The sequence below is a fragment of the Adiantum capillus-veneris genome, chromosome 18 (genome assembly GCF_014529385.1).
Source record: "Adiantum capillus-veneris isolate H3 chromosome 18, ASM1452938v2, whole genome shotgun sequence".
NCBI lineage: Eukaryota > Viridiplantae > Streptophyta > Polypodiopsida > Polypodiales > Pteridaceae > Adiantum > Adiantum capillus-veneris.
The window spans coordinates 19204985-19226320 of NC_140948.1; the positions used below are offsets into that span (position 1 = coordinate 19204985).

A 21336-nucleotide genomic window follows, 5' to 3' on the forward strand; every position below is an offset into this window, starting at 1 on the left:
AAACTCATGCCAGTCGCAACTCAAAAGTCAAATACTTGTTCAACGTTTGCATCCCTTTGATTAGATGAGAAAAGTTCAATGACGACAGGTGCTCAAGCTACATGCATTCAGTGAAAATTCATGTTTTAGGAAATGCTAACAACCTGCTTTTCATGAGGATCCATGTCTACTGCGCGCAGGCTGAAGCTTCTCTTCTCACACAGACGAAGAGGATCTGGAGTTCGCAGGTATACAGGCTCAAACAAGGAAGAATGTTATTCACAGGTGTACGTGCTCGTCAAGGTGACTACACGTAGTTCACACATTTCTTTGCTCATAGACATCATGTAGTTCACACATTTCTTTCCTCATAGAAATACAGAATACATTTTTTTTTTTAAAACAACAAAGTAATGAAGAGGCACGTAAGGAGCTGAATTTATGCATGGGCATCCACTTTCACTTATATCACACGGTGTCCGTACCGCAGTCGAAATCGACCTTGTCACGAGGGGAGCGTTAACATATTTAGCAATATAAGGAAAATGAAATTTATTTGAACCATGAAAGTGTAGAGTATGTCAACAATGAAATTTATTAGTAATATTATTCAATCGTGCTAGCAAAGGCGTGCATTTTTGCAGACGCCGCGCCTGGAGGATTGAGTTGCTGAGGGGTTGGCCAGTTCACCTAGTCACTAATAGAAAATTGGCGACATCAAAGCGAGTCAGTACAAAAAGGTAGAATTGCAACACAAGTAACGAGAGAAAGATACCTGTGGTTTTCTTTCCACCTTCTCAGGAACCAATCGATTCGAGGTTACGCATTGGTGTAGGCCTCGTCAAGGACGAAAATATCAATGACACCTTGGTATATAGTGGATGAAGGGAAAATCATGCTCTGCCACAAAGCTTTGATCTTCTTCAAGGGCATCCCACGCCCTTGAAAAGGTGTTATCCATGAGGAGGACGGGTAGTACTTGCCAGACTTTAGCATATGGTGCAATGTCGATAAGAAGTTGTTACCATTTGGGTGTTACAAAATGGAACTTCAAGTACATAAGTGCACGGTCGAAAATATTTGCATGCGTCAAACAAACCTATTCTTCAGCTCATTGGCCCCGTACTGTGTGTATAGTTCAATTCCCTTGTTGATATCGTCTGTTGTCACCTTGTGGGAGAAGTTCGCGTAATGTGGTTGGTCCATGTCCTTCATGCAGTACCCCAGCATGCCATGGAAGGTGTGCATGTTCTTCTGCTTAAGGGCACGACATAGAACAAGAATCAATAGATGACACTGTGGAAGCCTATGATCTCACTAAGGATGATGCTATTTATCTTGACGATGAGGATAGAGGCCTAGCCTTAGGACTGCCAACCAATTTATACAATATCCTCTTACCTTGATCCTATAGTGTGGTGCAAATAGGTAGGTTGGGGTTCTAAATTTTGTCTTAATTTGTTCAATAATGGGTTGATGCCTTTTTCCATTGATGTACCTATTGGAGGTATATTGTATTATTAGCTAATGTATATTAGAAAATGTTGCAGTAGCTTGAATCTTCAGGATCACGAGGTCCTTGTCATATCCATACCAAAACTCATCAAGGAATCTCTTTTAGCACAAAATAGGTGTTTCTTGTCCATTCTTATTGCTTTGTTGCTTTTTTCTAGCATTCATGCTTGCCAGTTTTGAGAGTAATTGGTATAAAGTATCTAACACACTTGCTTAGTATTTTGATTTAGACATAATATAATTTTATCTCATAGTTCCTTGTTTAGGTATATTCAGCAAGAATTTGGACTGAGCTAATTCAAACAATGTAGCATGCTAGAGATCTTCTTTTAATATTGTAGAGGGATGCCTTCCTACTTCTTCGTGGTTACTTTAGACTCTTAATATGATAATATGGAACGTTGCATGCTATGTGTTAGTGATTTTTATTGGGCTTAATCTCTCTTGCTGCAATCTAATTTTCAGCAACTCTGCGAGAGAAAGTGTGCATTGTATGGGAGAAGACATCAATTCGTGCAAGCTTTTGGTATCCATCATTTTTGGTGTGGCTTTCCACTGGGATGGTACCACTTTAATCTCGGATTTTGTTTCGTGTTCTCCTATGAAGGATTGCAAAGTCTATAGAGAGTGTGGTTTGTTTTCTTTAGATGCTATAGACCCGACATCCCCGTATAGAGATTGTATATCTTCAGGATAGAACTCGTGTTCCATGTTGATATCAGGGATAGGTGCTTATTATAAAGTAGCACTACCGTCTTTGTGGTTTCTAATTATTTCCCACAAGGATTGTGTCCATGCTTCTTCCATTTTAAGTATTGGTTGCATATCATGAGACTTTGCCTCGTCTGTAGTGTTTCCCACCACCCTTGTATCCAATGGAATTTCATTCCCTGGTTTACTTGGTTCACTCGTTTTGTTTTCTTTTAGTGCACTCCCATATGACCTCCTTTTCAAGTACATGCACTACTTGTTGAGGAACATTCATATTTTTGGCCGCATTAGAGCTTGAGCTATCTCTATGAGCCATTTGTACATTTGCATTCGTTTGGTTTCAATTTTTGGATGTGGACACGTCAAGAATCTTTGTTCTAATGTCTAATTGGGTTTCAGTCTAGCCTCATCATCTAATTGCTCATTAACTTTTTCTACCAAGACCAAACCTCCCCATGAAATTTTGGATGCACATGGTCACACTTTGCAGGCATGTAATCGAGGATGTTAAAGATGTTTTTTCAAATTTTGAAGTTTTGTTGATCTATAAGCACTTAGACATACATCAATATAGTATATGTATATCAATCTAAATTGGTATGTAGCTTCATACATTACATACCAACCTTTAGAAATTAGGTCAAGTCCCACGGTTTTATCTCCAACATTGAGTAAAAGTGAAGTGACACTTTATGGAACTCCTTACGAATACCATGCGTGTCATGGTAAGAGCGAGCGAGGGTTGCGCAAGCTAGTAAAAATAAGAAGGAAGCATGTTCGATGAACAACGTGAGTAGAATTTTTATTATCATGGCTTTGTGTAGGTTAAAAAATTCTCCACTAAACGTTGGACAATGAGAGACTCTCTCATTCAATACACGGTCTTCGATCCACAAACAATGCCCATACATTTAAACAACCACCATTCCATATTGAAGAGACGTAGGCATCCGTAACTAGACTAAAGTTCTTGATCATGCAGAATGTATAAGTAATAAGACATGAGGCCTGCTTACCGGAAGATTAAAATCTAATATTTAGAACATGAAATGGGTTGAATTGTTTTTTTTTTTTCTTGATTCAATCAACCTAGGTAGCGTTCTGCTTTAATACAGTTGTGATGCTATTATAGGCATCACAAGAAGCAGCTTGGAATGATGCAACAACTTCATCTCTTTCTCAACTAAAAAGGTTGTTGACTCTTCTCTCTCTTCTAAAGTACTGCCTTAGAGAGACATCTCTACCATTTTTGGCCGAGTTAGCTTGGCGAAGGGAATTTTACACAAGATGCCAAATGTTGTTTGCATTAAAAAATACTGCCTTGCCTTTGCACGAAACATACCTTAGGGGGAAGCCCACAACACTAATTGACACCTCCTTTTTGGACTATATGATCCATTTAGAGAAAAATATATGGATAGGGTGGGACTTGACCTCATGACCTTTTCGTCATGAAGTGAATGTCTTACCACCACACTGGCACATGCGCTTTGTTATGCAAGAAAAATGTAGCATGATATTAAGTGGTTTCGGCACGTCCGTGATCCTACCTTGGAGAGTTCACATGCAAGTTCACAACGAGTTCACGCTTGCCCGAGTTTACACATAGTGTACATCTTGAAGTTCACAACGAGTTCATGTTTGCCTGAGTTTACACTTAGTTTACATCAAGTCCACATTCAAGATCAGCAGTTGTGATCGTAACCAACACATGACCTACCATTGCTCTGTCGTAAAAAGCAAAGTAGGGAGGAGGCCTCTATCTCTCTAGATATTGATGGACATCGGTTTTCAACCATAAATCCCCTTTAACATTGAGGTGTCATTTAATGACTAGGGGGGAGGCACGCTGCTATAGTCAACACCCATAGTGTATTGCATCATTGTTTTGTATGCTTTTTGGACTACATAAGGAGTCCTTAGTGAATGGTGGATTTTTGGGTGCAAATCTGAACCATTGGAAAAAGCTTGTGGATAAATGCCACATGATAAGCTAATGATAATTTTAAATTATTATTTTTAGGCCCTTGTGAGAGTGTGTTGACATTTGTGTACCATTGTTTTTAAACAGGTTTGTGTCAAACATTATTTCTAAGCCTTTGGAATATATTGTAATGTAAATAGTTCATTGTTACACTTTTTTTTCAAAAGAACATAATATTGTATTGTGACACTACTTCTATATGTATTTTATAACGGCAAAAAGAGTGCCCTTTACACGTGTCGAGAACTGTGAGATGAAAGCTACAGTCCAAAAATCCTCTGTGCACGATAAGGAGAGAGAGAGGAAGAGAGAGTTTAAGGAGGGAGAAAGGCCGTACTAGTGTTTAAAACTAATAGTGTCACTTTTTATTTTTCTCAAAAAAGCTTTTTATTTGGAAATTCTTGTCAATAGCCTTACGTAGGCCATAGTGAATTTTCACCTTGTTCTTGAAAGGAAATTGACTTTGAGGCTTGATTATTGAATTTTGTTACGTGTATGGGGTACCCAATCCTAGAAATTGGGAAAACATGGCAAATAAGTGTTGAGAGCGAAAGTTGAAGGGGAAAGGGGAGAGTCGATTGGAGTTTGTTTTTTGGAAAATCCATGAGTTAACTAGAGTTGTTTTTTAGGAAAAGCCATCCAATGGCGCAGTTTGCATGTAATGGGTGCATGAGTAATAAAAAGGAATTGCGCTGCCAAGGTCATGCGCATCACGGCACAAGCGAGAATGCTGGCTGGGAATGCTTACTGCAAAAGCTGAGAACGTAGGCTGATCACGCTGAAAATGCAGTTCTGCACAGGGCGAGAACGCTGCAGAGGCTGAGAATGCTGCAAAAGCAGTCCTACACAGGTTGAGAACTGATTTCTGCATAGGTTGTCTTTGGAGGCATTTCTTCCCACAGGTTGGAGATCAAGGGCAACAGAGAAAGCATCTGATTGGGAGACGGAGGTTACGAAGGCCGCCCTCTTCTTGCTTACGTCGCGTTCGTGCGAGGAGGTAAATGTGCTTGCATTTTGTTGCTTTCGTGTGTTGTTTTGGTAGGGTTCTCGCACAAAAATTGTTGCTATTTATGCATGTTGTTACTGTGTTCGTCAATTGCCTTATGTTTTTAGGATTCTTATGCAATGGCGAGGATAAAGCAACTCGCCCGCTCAATAGAGGCCTCTCCCTCTAGTTCAAGGAGACCGCGAGGTAGGCCAAGGCTCTCCGAATAGGAGAGAGTCACTCGCACAGAAGCCAACAAGCCCAAGAAAATGCTTGAGCTTAGCGTAATAGTATCTACTGGCAGAAGCGGCATGGACGTTGCTTTGTTTCCAAGGCTGAAAGCCTTTGTGGAGGAGGAAGCGGTTGCTGGCATGTGCTCGATCGAGCGTGGTGGCACTGTCTTCCACCTCCACTTCCAGATGGTCGTTCGAATCATGGAGACGTCCATTCTCGTAGTGAATAAGAAGATAAAACAATACTTGGGGTGGGATGCTGACAGTCCTGTCAGAGCTAACACTTCTTATGCATATATGTTAATCAAGAATGCTACCAAGAGTGGGTAGACATTTTGTGTGAAGGGGTAAGCATGTACCAATGGGACAATATCCTCTATTGCATAGGCATATCTCGTGGTCACTAAATGCAGCAACCATTCTAACTCCTCATAATTCTCCTCACATGGTAGGTTGATAACAATATCCTACTCAGTGAATGGAAGAGAAAGACACATTTGTCATACTTGGGAAAAGTCAAGCGAATATCTCTCACCAAGTGTTAAAGTAGAAGACTCAAGTGAACTAGCCATATTTGTGAACACAAATAGATTTGATTAGGTTCCTATTAAGTTTAGGGTTGGTCAGTGTGCATGATGTGACATTGTGAGTCTTGTGGATTTGTCATGCTATTAGCGGTTTGCCGTAAATCATTTCTTTAAGTTGTCCTTTTTAACTTTACACAAACTAAGAAACTGATTCATGACTAGCAATGCATCCCCTTTCACAATGACTCTCCTCAATCCAAACTCAACACACTACGTCAATCCAAGGAAAAGAGTGAGGTACTCAACTTCATTGTTGCTTTCAGCTTCATCGAGATCGTAAGCTCTAGAAAAGATTAGATCACCTTTTGGGTTCTTAATGATCACTCCACCGCTTGCCTTTTGAAGAACCTTCCTGTATGCACCATCAAACATTAATATATGCATCCGTAATATCCACCTCCTCTCCATGATCATCCTTGACAACTCTTGGGTAAGATGGAAGCTCCCCTCCCTTGTGTACCACTATGTCCATCGGGTGAGCTTTAATGGAATGATCAACTTTGAACTCAAATTCATACTCTTGGAGCTCCATAGTCCACTTTAAGATGTTCTTGCTAGGCTTCAAATGTTATACTACATCGGGGGAAAGCTTTGATGCGGTAAGCACATAGAACCTTTGTGGTAGTAGATATGTCTTCAACCTGTGAGACAAGCAAGAACCAAGGAAAATACCCACTACTCCATTTCTATGTAGGAGGACTCACTTACATTCTTCATCTTGCTCTCAAGATAGACTGGCTTGAAGTTTCTACCGTGCTTTTGCAAGAGGGCCGACCCAAAAGCTACTGACTCCACACTTATATATATATATATATATATATATATATATATATATATACATATATATATATATATATATATATGTATATATATATAATCGATTTCAAGTTAGGAGGACTCACTATCAATAAAGTATACAATACCTCCTTGATACCATCAAAAGCATGTTGCATGTCTTCATTCCATTCAAACCCTTGAATTCTTTGGCTCAATTTTTGGAGAGGATACACATATCGAGATAGCATCCAGAAAAACCGTGAGAGGTACCTAAGCTTATGCACAAAGGATGCCAAATCCTTTTTGTTGTTGGACGGATCCATAAGCAATAAAGCTTAAACTTTATCAAGGTCAGTCTCTATTCCATTTTGTGAGACCACATGTCCCAGCAAATGAACTCTAGCATGAGCAAACTTACATTCTTTGGGTTGAATTGCCCACCCTCTTGTTGAAGTCTTTCAAAACTCAACCTTAGCTTCTCCAAATGTGTGATTTGATAGCTATAACGTTCAATGTCATCCATGAAAACTCAAATGAACCTACCCAAGTAGGGACCAAACACTTCATTCATCCACCCTTTGAAGGTAGCATATTTGTTAACCAGTCCAAAAGGCATTTTCTTGGAGGCAAAACAACCCCAAGGAGTAAAGAAGATAGTCTTCAATCGAACTTCAATTGCTATCAAGATCTGAAAGTAGCCTGAAAATCCATCCATGATTGAGTAGTGTTCATAACCTGCAGCCTGATTGAGGATGGAAGGGTAATGGATAACGATTCCTTTTTGTGGCAGCATTCAAAGGTTTGAAATTAACACATACCCTAAATATTCCATTTTTCTTTGGCACAATAAAGACCCATTCAAACTCCTCCACTTGAAAGATAAAATTTGTTTCTAGAAGCTTTGTCACCTCTTCACAAAGATCCATCTCATGAATGACCCCCAATCTTCTAAGCTTTTGAACCTTTGGCTTGGCGTCTTCTTTTAGGTTGATTCTATGATCGACCCCTTTTGCTCCTTGCATCTCTATATATTCAATGGAAAATAGCTTTGGAAACTTTGCAAACATATCTTCATACTCTTTCTTTTATTTCTCCGTCAATTCCTCTCCTAACATGCTTTTTACGTTCACTTTGGTAGGCTCTAAGATTTATTTTGGATTCTCTTTCTCCTTCTTGACCTCCACATCATGCATGGATGCTTCCTTTTCAACACTTATCCCAAATAGATCAGGACACAATTGCATCAAGCCTTCCTCTATACTCTCTTTTGATGACGTAGATGAAGCATCAATGTCATATGAGGTAGTTCATGTTGAATCTATATCTTGCATCTCCACTAAAGGCTGCATATGGCTCTCGTGTGTCTTCATGTTGTAGACTATTGTCCTTCCTTTCTCTTGGTCAGGGATGATGATCAAGCCTGTGTCCCAATCCTATTTACCACCAAGGGTTATCAACCATGGCCTCCCTAAAATAATTGGGTAAGCATTCTCACCTACCATCACATTGGCAATTGACCAAGCACTCAATCACCAAGACTTTTATTTTGACATATTCAGCTATCGCAAGACAGGTCCTTGATTTTTTGTGGTTGGTCATCCTCATACGGATCGAACCATTCACTAACATCTTGATAACTACCTTCTTCATGATAGCCTCGATCATGACACACACTTGGGCACCACTATCCACATATGCTTGCACTTTTGTCTTCTTTCCCATCATAGCTTTGACTATTGGCACTGTTGGACGGAGCGACTCACACACCCATGAAGTGCATGCAAACACTACCTAGATCAACATAATGTCAATCGAGGACACAGATGACACGATAGGCACACGGAGGAAATCTCTTTAGCTTGTAAGGCTGAGACCATCCTACACATACAACACTCTAGAAGGCCAACTAAACCACAAACAAGAACCTCACTGCTCTCAACTACACCACCTAGCCACATACACACACACGGAAGGTAACTCACCTAATCATGCCAGCTTCGTATGAAACTTAAGGAACACCATCCCCTCACTAGGATACACCTGTCCCTACGCTTCTACACTCAAAACCCTCACTCTAAACCCATATGCGAAAAACGTGTAGGATGACAGAGCAGAATTTTGAAAGTGTCCGAAACTGAAATTTATGAGTACCTATGCGTAGCTTATGTCGCCACGATTCTATAGACTACTAGCACGCAGAAAACAGACATCGTTTGATACACTTACGGCCACAAATAGATCGTAGATGCGTCGGCGTGTGCGCTTCGTCTTGCGTGGAATGCTTGGCGTTGTCGCGTAGCTCTCCTCGAGCCTACAGCAATGGTGCAGTTGGATCTCCAATGTGTTGAGCGAGCCAGGCGTAGCGAGAGGATAAAGCTCACGCTCACTCTCTTTCTCTCTCACACACAGTAGACGGCAGCGCTAAAGTTTGATTATGATTAAAGTCTTTTTTTACAAAATGACCTAGGTACCTTATATACTAAGGCTACCTTAGGTTTAACCAAAAATGGGGTTGAAAGGGTCAAATGGCTTTGTATTTACAATCTGGAAGTGCCATGGCACCCCGGCTTCTGAAACTAGAATAACTACTCATTACAAATGATGTTTATAGCCATAATCCGCAGCATTTCATAACTCGCAAAAGATAAGACTTTGGTACGAAACTTGAGTTATGTTGTGTTGTTGACCCGGCGGTCAACACACCCCCCTTCTGCGTTCATGTCATCCCCGACATGACCTGATTGTCGATGGCGATGTGGTCTTTGCTGTCGTTTTGGCTTCATCTATTGCATTGCTTGTAACTTTGTCGAACCACAACAAGAACTATGATCCATTAGAGCGGACATATATCATCATAACCATTCATCTTTTGAGATCCTCTGATTACTTTTATGTCTGCTCTTCTTCATTGGGGACTTCTTTGTTCCTGTGCAATCATGTTGTTAGTGTTGTCTGCAACTTTGTCATTGTAGGCCATTCTTCGACTCGCCATTGAGGAGAAGTATGCTATGATCTGAAATTGGTGCTCCAATTCATTTGTCAATTGATTTGAGTAGCATTTCCTTATTGTTGATGTAGAAGGAATATGTACAAGAGGATGGTGATAGGTATCTTTAGATTAGGGTCTAAAACCTGGATGACCAAAGGGAAAAAACCCGGTGGGAAAAAAAAATGCCTTTGGTATACGCTCTTATTGGAGTTGAGCAGTTGAACGTGAAGTACATGTTCATGAAAGGTGAGTGCTTGGGTGAAACACGGAAAGAGTGCCTGATGCAAGTGCCAATTATGGGACACTCTATATGCATATGAGAAATTTGTCAACAAAAGCATGCAATGTGAAAGAAGGAGATGATGGGTGTTTCGAGGAATAAATGTAGCACATGTGACATCAAAAGATGTCTCAATAGCTTCCACCTTTCCAAGAAGGGTTTTCGATGTAGAAGTTTCTCCACTCGTATCTCACTGTGCTCAGTACGTGAGTGTCTTTTGGACCTTCTCCTTCACTTCACCAGACTTAAGTACTTAGACTTCAACTCTTTTGCTCACCTATACCAACATGAGCGACACAACGTAAATATGCTCAACTCTTCCAGCTTGAGCAGTACCTAGAATAGCTAAGACGCTTAGACCACAGAGAATATTACTTGAAGCTTTGGGACTAATACCTCACTCATTTTGTGGCTTAGCTACTCGACTCTGACTTTTATGACTTGTCGGTTGCCTGTTGACACTGCTTTGTGACAAGTTCTTTGGCTGTTGTAGTGGCTGCTGAGACATACTTCGTGAAGTTTCATTGTTTCCCTGTACCTTCTTCTCTTTGTAGTGCTCAGGCCTCTCGTCAGTCTTTTCTTCATGTGGGTTATGGATTTTTTTATAAAAATTTTCTTAATAATATACAAAGAAAATCTTAAAACAAAACAACAAAAGAAAAATCATTCAAATAGAAATCTAAATGCTATGTACACTATACACATGTCCCTAAGGGCTCATATATGGATTTTGTCCCCATACTCCTCTGTAACACTACTATGAGGGCATATACTCTAAATTTTGTCAAAAAATTATCACAATAAAACGCAAAAATTCAATGCATCTCACAAAACATTGCCCTCTAATAGTCATAATGTTAGGTCCGCATTCAGAATGCCTCCCCCCTTCCTATTTGGAGTCATCCTTTACGACAGGGTATCGCAAAGGGTATGTGTTGTGCTTGGGCAATTAAAAGTTGTGCCTATGCAGGCCTTGTAATTTAGCCCTATTATGCATACACAATCAATGCATGGAAAAGATTTACGTTCTGCAAGATGTGGGTATAAGCAATTTGCTTATTGGAATTTGTTGGCGAGGCTTCCTATTCTAAGCAATGTAATGGTCTTTGAAGCTCCTTTATCGTTGCTTGATTGAAGCGACTTGCTCTCTTCTAACTGTACTATAATCGTAGGAAGAATTGTAAGAATTCAAGTGGCGATGCGCTGACAACAGTTTTGTTGTTCTTCTTTGGGACCCATTTCTTTGCGTTTATTGGCTGTTTTGTTGCTGGCTCTCGTTTGGGAACCCATCTTGCCCGTGCTTCGTTTGTGTTTGAAGAGACTTCTTTGGGATCCACCTTTTTGTTGTGTGAGTCGAAAGTGGTCTTTGCTTCAGCCCTTGTACGCTTGGTTGGGGACGGGATTTAGGCTTTGAAAGTTGATACTGTGGTTGTTTTGGAATCCAAATGAATTCCTGACTTTTTTGTGCTTGAATCAACTTCTTTGGAGCCCAAACCTGAGTTGTGAAAGCTTGCGATTTTGTGATATTCTTACCCGTTCGTGCACGCTTTCCTTGTTTTTGTTTTGGTGTTGGATCTTGTGATTTGTCATTAGAGATCTTTGTCTTCTTGATCCATCTGTTGTTGGCCAATCTGGCTTTTTGGTCTCCAGATTTGTCGAGCTTTTTGGCTTTGACTTGTTGTCCTTTTCTTTTGACCTGTCATGGTTGTTGCTGAAGGGGTTGGTGATAGTGATGGCCTGAGTTGATGATAGGGGATGTTGTAAGATTCATCACTATCGCTACTATCCTCAGCAAGGTTGACTTCTTGTACTTTCCCTTGATTTTTTGGCTGGTAGTGGAAAGTTACTGTCTGTTTGCTCGTGGGTGGTAGTTTCTTGGAGGACTTTTCTAGCCCATTGATTAGAGCATTGTTAGCTCGTTGCTCTGGTCGTATTCCACCTAGCTGAGTCTTTGCATCCTTATTAGGATCCATGTATGAGGATACTTGTGGTGGCTCTGTCTTCACTGAGGACTTTGGAATCCACTTTTGATGCACTTTATTCGTGTAGCGATGACATTGATTCCTAGGTCGTTGATCTTCTTGAAGCTCGAAGTGTTCTACAGAGTCATAGAACTCGTCATCTTCTTCATCTTTTGATTCTCCACATTTCTTTGTTTGCTCCTTATTTCGAGAGCTTGTTGATGTCTGGATCTCTTCGTTTTCCTGGATTACACTCACTGCAAAATAAGGAACGACATCATAGCCATTTTCATCACAAAACTTTGTTGTGGGAGCATCCTCCACGGCGCACACGTCTACAGTAGCCAAGATGTGTTCCCATCCAAAAGGCTCTAACTCTTCTTCAGAAAATGGTTCTAGGATATAGTCCATATCCTCTATAACCCACTCTAGGATACATTCCTCGCGTTTCAAGCTACCACATTGTGAAGCTCCACACATCCACAGTTCTTTAGGCTTCCCTAACCAAGCTGGAGGTTCTGATCTTGCTACTGTGGTGGAATCAAACTCCTCAACCGGTGTTCTCGTCACATCCCTATAGCTATGGTCCCTCAACTTTATCTTTGTTATGGTTTCCATATGTCTCAGGTATATATGGTCATAACCCCAATCTTGGACCATTTTCAATTGTCGCATGAATGGTCTTCCCAGAATGATGTCATAGTTGTTCTTCTTGCCAAAGTCAACAACAGCAAAAAGTGTGTTCATATTCAATGCCACAAGAAGTAACAAGTACTTTTTCTAGCAGTCCTAGGGGCTTTTCCTTGTGTCCGTCTGCAAGCTGCAGGGTCATTCGTGTGGATATCAAGGCAGGTTTTCCCCATTTTTTCCAAACCTCTTTGGTTGCAATGGCCACACCAGCTCCAGTGTCAAGGATTGCCATGGTTTTTACATTATTGAATTCCACAGGAAGGGTGGTGTTTCCCTCTTCCCCCTCATAATACTCGCCTACCTTGTTTAATGGCATTGGCCTAGTATTTAGTTGAGGCATTTCAAGCTCTTTGATGCCTTCCTCGATTTGAGTCATTGGGGTTTTTACACCAAATTTCTCTAGACATTTACCCACATTAGCCCACATGTTTGGTCTTATTCTGAGCAACTCGGCTAACATTATTGTACAGGTGACTGGGGTAGATAGAATATCTACTAGCCCCTTTGAATTGATGGCCTTATTGGGAGACAGTCTCTGTGATGGGACTGGGGTAGATAGAATATCTACTAGCCCCTTTGAATCGATGGCCTTATTGGGAGACAGTCTCTGTGATGGGACTGCAACCACATCTGACTTGGTCTCGTACTCTCCCATGTAGGACGGTAGTGTTCTTAGCGAACGGGGTTGACTATCCATAGATTGTACAGATCCTTTTTCGCCCCAATACGATCGCACGTCTAGATTCATTTGAGATCCAGTCTCAAATTCCTCTATTGGTGGTAGAAACACTCCTCGTTCATCACTAGTCTTGTCTACTCTTCTTCTTAGGTCATTGGCTTCATTGGCCTCTCTGACTTTTTTCCACAATTTGTCAAGACCATCTATCTCTTTACAATCCTCAGGTATAGCTTGGTGAAATCCCTTGGAAGAGTTATCCGTGGTATTCAGTACTATCCTTGGTTCTAATGCTGGGTCTTTGAGGTTTGGTCTGTGCTCATGACTAGAATCTGGCTCTTTTAGTTCCTGGTTTGGTGGGATTACTTGTGTAGGCATGACACGGATCACATCCTCAGGTTTTGCAACTGGTGGATATAGTAAAGCTTGGGCTGTTTGAATCATTTTATGGCACATTTCAAACCTTTGCTTTTCTAGTTCCATATAGGGATATGTCATCCACCTGTGTTCTTGGGTTTGGTTGTTTTTGAGCCTCACATCATAGGCTTTCAAGAGGGCATCTAATGTCTCATTAACCTTCTCTGCCAACACAGATCCTCCTGAACTAGCACTTCTCGGTTTCTCATCCGTGGATGGTTCTTCTAGAGGTTTAACCATCTGTGTAAGAGAAGGTGCCTTCTTTTCCTCATGTTGTTTTATCTTCTCCTCAGCTTCCGTAAGCTTCTCAGCTAGGGATTTTTGCTCTCGTTTCCTGCGTGCTTCATCCTAGTCTTTCTAGGTTTCCAACTATTTTGTTTGCTCTTGGTTTTCTGACTAGGTGCGTCTGTCTTTGGTCCATCATCTGTCTTTGGACTCGTGTCACTTTCCGTGTTCTTTGTCTCTGGATTCTCATCAGCTTTCTTTTGAGCTTGTGCTCTTGTAACCACTTGAACTGGTACGACATTTTCATTTTCTGAGCTACTAGGTAGCTGAACAATCCCTAATACATTTGTCGTGATTTTCTTGATTTGGTTTGGGTTTTTCGGGCAATCGGGGATCAAGTGAGTGATGACACACTCAAGACAATAGGCATTTCCTTCAGTGATCTCCGTATGAGGACATTGTTTGACCAAGTGGTTGTCATGACTTTTGTGACAATGTGTCTCTGGTTGAGGAGATTCTTTTAGCATTTCCTCTTGGCTATAAGCAAGCTTTGACCTAAATAAGCCGCTATTTGCAATGAATCGCAATGTCCTTTCGTCCATTTCATACCTTCTTTCTTTCGACTGAAACCTAGGAGGTGGAGGTTGTACCGGCCTCACCACTCCATGTGTTTCTCTCACATTTTGTTGCTCCGAAGGGTAGTACTCACTTTGGTTGCTATACCACATTGTAGTTGGTACTGGCGTTGGTTTATTTGATGCTTCCATCATTGGCATGTATCTCATGTCTACCGGCATTCTAGCACCTGGCAGCGGAGGTTGTTGTCCTAAGACAAGCTGTGGCCTTAAAACTCCTACTGGTCCTGGTGCATTCCCCGTAATGTATCTAGGTGGAGTAGGTGCTTCTGGAACAGGTTGTACATACCTCTCCCTAGCATTTTCCATGTTATAATAGCACTCTTCCTCCGCATGGTTCGTCCATTTTCTCTCAATTTCACACCACTTTGGCTCTCCCGAATCAGACCTTACAAGAGGAATCAACCTCTTGACCAAGTCGTCGATAAGCTTTTCTTGATCAATAGGTGCCGTTGGATTGGCAATGGAATCACTTATCTGTGAAACACTGTGCTGAGAGGATGTGTCATCTCCTTCACTCTTTAAGTCCTTTTCTTTGTATGTCTCACAATTATCCACTAGATAAAGAGCTTCTTTGATCAACTCGTTTAGCGTCATCCTCCTTATCATATGCAGATCCTTCTGAAGGCCCGCATGTCTCATTCCCTGGATAAAGATCAACATCAGTCGTGCTTGCGTAGGTAATTCCGCTCTCGGACAGAGCTTAACATATCTCTTGAGCCGTAATGATGCTTTGCGTACTGATTCATTCTCTGTCTATTTGAATCTATGGATTTGCGAGACCGTGTTCTGAGCAATGCCTTTTGGCGAGAATTCTTCAATAAACTCCTCAAACAGCTCATCTAGGGTCTCAAAATCCCATTTTTCCATCGAGTCGAACCATGTAACTGCATCATCTTCTAGAGTCAATCCAAATCCCGCAAACTGTGTCGCAAAATCTGAAACTTCCTCTGCTCTAATCACTCTTCTAAAAGCCGTTACGTGATCTCTAGGATCTTTATCTCCGGAGTATTTTCTGTTTACCCATTTCTGGACTTGGGATGGTCTAACTCGTCGATTGTCTACAAGTCTAACCAGAGACTCTCCCGATCCTTCTCTCGTTATCTCTCTTGAAGGGAATCCTGGTGGCTCTCTTCTTGGAATTCCTATAGGAATTCTCGTGTTTGGTGGAGGCATTTGTGGTCCTTCATTGACCAAATATCCACCTCTTTCTAGTACAGTCTGTGGATTTGTGCTTCCTACAACTTTGTATTCTCGTTCATACTTGTCAACAACTATAGATCTCCATTGACAGTCGACTTCGTATGTGTAGACATATAAGAGCTTGTAATCCGTTATCTCTTCTAGGTATGGATCTGAGCACCTATAAAGATTGACCTCATTGTTGTCAATGTATCTATATAGTCCTTCACTCTCATGACCAATCATCCAAACTCTCTCAACAAGATGGATCTTTATCAATTGCAAGTTTGGAAGATCCATTGTGGGAGGATATTCCTCTATTGTCGGGATATCCAAGCTTGTGTAGCTGTGTTTAAATCTAGGGTAGACATGATTTCTGGGCATAAGAGCTTTTGCTTGGTTCAAGTAGACTTAGTCCACTATGTTCAAGTGCTTTGGTTAGGGAAAAGTCGAAACTATGTCCAAAACCGCAACCGTTTCGTCACAATTCTCGCAAATTGTCGCTTTCAGACACCCCTAACTTGCGGATGTATTTTGAGGCCTCAAACGACGTTTTTTTCAAAATAGAACTAAATGGTTGCCGTTGGCATACATTTAGTTTATGTTTTGCTCTAAGATCTGTAGAGTCGCTCTCAGGCTACGTTTTGATATAAAAACTTTTCCGATCCGATATCGTTTGTGAAAGTTATGGCCAAAACAGTGAAATGCAGTTTAGAATGGTCAAAATGAGTCCAAATTCAATTTTGAAAAATGATTTGGGATCTCTGTGACACTGTGAACACTTCTGTATGGTCAAAGGTACAGTTGGACCCTAAAACTGGCCTAGAGACATCCTACGCGTAGGATGTCTATATGCTCAGAATTTAACAAAATTTGGTCCAGAGACTCCCCTTAAGTCCAGCAACACAATGGTATGCTCAGAATTTCATTTGGACCTAAAAATGGCCTTGAGACATCCTACGCGTAGGATGTCTTTTGCTCAGAATGACTTGAAATTTTCACCCCAGCTTCTCCTTGATGTGTTGATCAGAGTGGTGTGCTAATAAGTTGGTTTGGAGTCCTAAATCAAGCTGGAGACATCCTATGCGTAGGATGTCTAACTGCTCAGATTTTGTCCAAACTTGATCCCAAGATTCTCCTAGTGCTCAGCAACCCAATGCTATGCTCAAAATTGAATTTGGGTGCCAATAGGTCAAGATTTGGGCTGCATAAGCTTCTAGTGCACTCCAAGAGTAGGATGTCTGACAATTCTTGTCTTTGCTTGGTAAATAGGCCAAACAGGGTCCAAATTCACTTTTGAAAAAAGTTATGGAATCCTTGAGACACTTAGAACCTCCCTATATGGCTACAATAGAATTTTGACCACTTTATGACCCTGGAGACATCCTACGCGTAGGATGTCTTTTTTCTATGTTTCAGCTCAAACTTGCACTGTAGCTTCCCCTTGATGTGCTAAACTCACAGCTATTTTTACTTTTGATTCTAACACCTATAGGTTGGTCAAATGATCAAGAATCTGCTCCAGAAGCCTGATGTCTGTTCTGATGAATTCCCAAGTCAAATCAACTCCAAATTGGACCAAATTTGACTAGGAGGCTTGCCTAAGGCTATACAACACCTTGCTATGTCCACAGTTTGAATTTGGCCTCTAAATCATGCCTTAGACATCCTACGTGTAGGATGTCTAACTGCTCAGAATTGCCCCAAATTTGAAGTACAGACTCTTCTTAAGGTGTTGATCACTGTGGTATGCTCAGAGGTTGATTTGGAGTGCTAAATCATGGTGAAGACATCCTACGCGTAGGATGTCTAAGTGCTTAGAATTGCCCCAAACTTGAGCCACAACTTCCCCTTGATGTCAGCAACCCAATGCTATGCTTAGATTTTAATTTGGATGTCAAAAGATCCCAAAACTAGCTATCCTTGCCTTTTTCAGTCAAAAATGCTAAAGTCTGTTCAATCTTCCCTTTCACTGACCCAAATGAGACGAAATTTATCACATGCACTCAATACAATATTTAGAACATGCCTATGGAGTCATCCTATGGTTTGGTCTCAAAATTAGGCATCGGACACAATTTGGGTAGGATGTCTAGCAATTCTCATCTTTTGGCTTTGATCTGTCAAAATTTGGTCAAATTTCCATTTTCCAGGTGAAAATAAGGTAAAACCTACCTTCTGAACACACTGGTCAACTCAAAATTTCAAAATTTCCACCAGATCACCCTGTAGACATCCTACACATAGGATGTCTACTGCTGCTTTTTTGAGACTGAAGTGTCCCTTATGCTTCCTTATGCTCTCAACAAGTGCAAGTATGCTTCACAATTGCAAAAACATGCAAAAATCACTCAATTAAGCCTTTGCTGAAATTTTACATTTTCTGACTCCGCCTTTTTGCTTTTGGTCAACAAAAATAGGGAAAAACACTCAAGTCAATATGTTACTAGGGTAAAACCTACCCTCTGAACCCACTGGTGCAGTCAGAATTTTCAAATTTGGTCTCTAGAACCCCCTTGAGACATCCTACGCGTAGGATGTCTATGTTTACAGAATTGCAGGTTTTCTTCACAGAACCCTTGCAAATGCTCTTTTATATGCACAACATCAGTCAGTCATACAAAAAATATCCACAAAAGCTTGTTTAATGCATTTTTACCCTCAAAAGCACACTTTTCCGTGATTTCAAATGCAATCAAGCACTTTAGCAAATAATTCAGTGCTAAATAGCTCTAGATCAGAATCGGATCACTTACCTAAAGCTACTCCTACAATCATATGGGGTTTTGCATCTATGAGTAGAAAAACGCTTCACTGCCACACACGGACTAGTAAACGCTTTTATCACCTCACAAATCACTCAACCACCAACAACTACTCTAATCCACAGATCCTAACTAAACCTATCTAGTCGCAGACCCTCGGCAAGACACACGCTTCCTGGCTATCCACTTGATCGCGGAATATCCTCTTCCGGATCCACTTAAGAAAAACGCTTTCTTTAGCCGAAACTAAATCAAGCAACCATCACACGAGTGTTAGTAGGAAACCTACTTAGGTCCCTGTGTCCCCGACAGCGGCGCCAATGTTGGACGGAGCGACTCACACACCCATGAAGTGCATGCAAACACTACCTAGATCAACATAATGTCAATCGAGGACACAGATGACACGATAGGCACACAGAGGAAATCTCTTTAGCTTGTCAGGCTGAGACCATCCTACACATACAACACTCTGGAAGGCCAACTAAACCACAAACAAGAACCTCACTGCTCTCAACTACACCACCTAGCCACATACACACACACGGAAGGTAACTCACCTAATCATGCCAGATTCGTATGAAACTTAAGGAACACCATCCCCTCACTAGGATACACCTGTCCCTACGCTTCTACACTCAAAACCCTCACTCTAAACCCATATGCGAAAAACGTGTAGGATGACAGAGCAGAATTTTGAAAGTGTCCGAAACTGAAATTTATGAGTACCTATGCGTAGCTTATGTCGCCACGATTCTATAGACTACTAGCACGCAGAAAACAAACATCGTTTGATACACCTACGGCCACAAATAGATCGTAGATGCGTCGGCGTGTGCGCTTCGTCTTGCGTGGAATGCTTGGCGTTGTCGCGTAGCTCTCCTCGAGCCTACAACAATGGTGCAGTCGGATCTCCAATGTGTTGAGCGAGCCGGGCGTAGCGAGAGGATAAAGCTCACGCTCACTCTCTTTCTCTCTCACACACAGTAGACGGCAGTGCTAAAGTTTGATTATGATTAAAGTCTTTTTTTACAAAATGACCTAGGTACCTTATATACTAAGGCTACCTTAGGTTTAACCAAAAATGGGGTTGAAAGGGTCAAATGGCTTTGTATTTACAATCTGGAAGTGCCATTGCACCCCGGCTTCTGAGACTAGAATAACTACTCATTACAAATGATGTTTATAGCCATAATCCGCAGCATTTCATAACTCGCAAAAGATAAGACTTTGGTACGAAACTTGAGTTATGTTGTGTTGTTGACCTGGCGGTCAACAGGCACCATATCCATAGGATGACCATCCTCAAGGATGACACCATGCTTTGATGCTTTTCTTTTTTTGAAGGAAGCCGCGTACTCACACATTTTGTTCATTGCCTCCTCAATTTAGCATTTAAAGCCACCAATTGACCAAAGTGTATATTAGCCTTTTGATTTCGTATGTTGTTGACAATATCATAGTCTTCAACACCTTCTCCAAGAGGATAGTCCTTTGGACCTATTTTCCTTCATCCGCGCCTCTTGTTGCTCTCTGGTGAATCTTCTACTTCAGCCTTCCCCTTCCTCACTCTTCTTTCACTCTCTTCTTCCGTCTCTTTCTTGCTATCATGCCTGGCTTTCTTATTAGCCAAGACATCCACATCATGCTGCTCAAGGGTAATGATGTTGATAGCCCTACTTTCTCCATTTGCAGGCAATGGTTGAGGGGATTTTTGCTATGTTGGTTGGTTCTTTTAGTGCCCGCTCTTGAAGATTCTCCTCTCCTCTTCCTTGACCACACCCATATAAGAGATACATCCCTCCTCGCTCTCTTAGTGTTTTAGGACAATCAAGGGCATAATGACCCTCTTCACCTTAATTGTAACATCTTTCGTGTATCCTTCGTCCTCTGCCTCTCCTAGATGGCCGCTCTTCTCTTTGATTTCTATCCATTATGTTAATCCTCAATTCTTGCAACTAACTAGCAAGATCATGCAAAGCCCTGTATGTAACGGGATTAGGACCTTGAACCACTCACTGCACTCTATCATCTGTTGCCATAGGAACCATTGGTTGCACCACCACTGGCTCAACATGTGTCACACCTTGCTCCCACCTTCATTCGATCTTCTTGCTCTTGGCCTCAACAATTTCCACATCTCTCTTGATTGACCTTCTCCCTTGCACTTGGATGCAGAAAGTCCATAACCTATTGTACTTTGAAGAAATCCCTTGGTGGAACTTGGGATGCAACCTCTAATTGCACCCAAAGTCGTTTGAAGTGTTGCAAAAACTCGTGAAAGTTAGCATAAACATATTATTGAAAACCTCTCAAATTTTTTATTGGTTCTATTGTTGTCAGTCCCTTTCCAAACCTATCAAAAATTGCCTATTTCACATGCTCCCATGTTTGCCTTGTCTTCCTCCAAACTCTCAAACCACTTGCGAGATTCCCTTTTAGTGCTGCAAAGCTCAAAATGCTAGTGCTCTTTGTGGTAGTACATCAGAGGGGTTTGTCGATATTTAAATTTCCTTGTATGTGTCACGCAGTAGCAACAAACCCACCCAAGCTCTGGGCATGAAGACCCTTGACCTTGTTGAATAGTCTAAACCCACTAGACCAGACTTGACTTGACTAGACCACTCCAGCTAGACAGGGGCGAGAGAGACTAGACCAAGCTGGACGAGGTAAAGGTGGACTAGACCAAGTTGGATGAGGGCGAAGGTGGGCCTAGACCACACCAGCATACTAGATTGGGTGAGG

The 21336-nt window shown here is 41.4% G+C and overlaps 1 protein-coding gene across 1 annotated transcript in view; it reads right to left on the reverse strand.

The window, feature by feature from the left end:
* LOC147435308 (tRNA ligase 1-like) overlaps nucleotides 1-328 on the reverse strand; it is a 238268-nt gene extending 237940 nt beyond the window's left edge. The window contains exon 1 of the mRNA XM_086488390.1: nucleotides 144-328. Coding sequence (XP_086344516.1) covers nucleotides 144-164 — 21 coding nt within the window. The 5' untranslated portion in view covers nucleotides 165-328. The remainder of the gene's footprint in view (nucleotides 1-143) is intronic.
* Nucleotides 329-21336: the final 21008 nt, after the last annotated feature.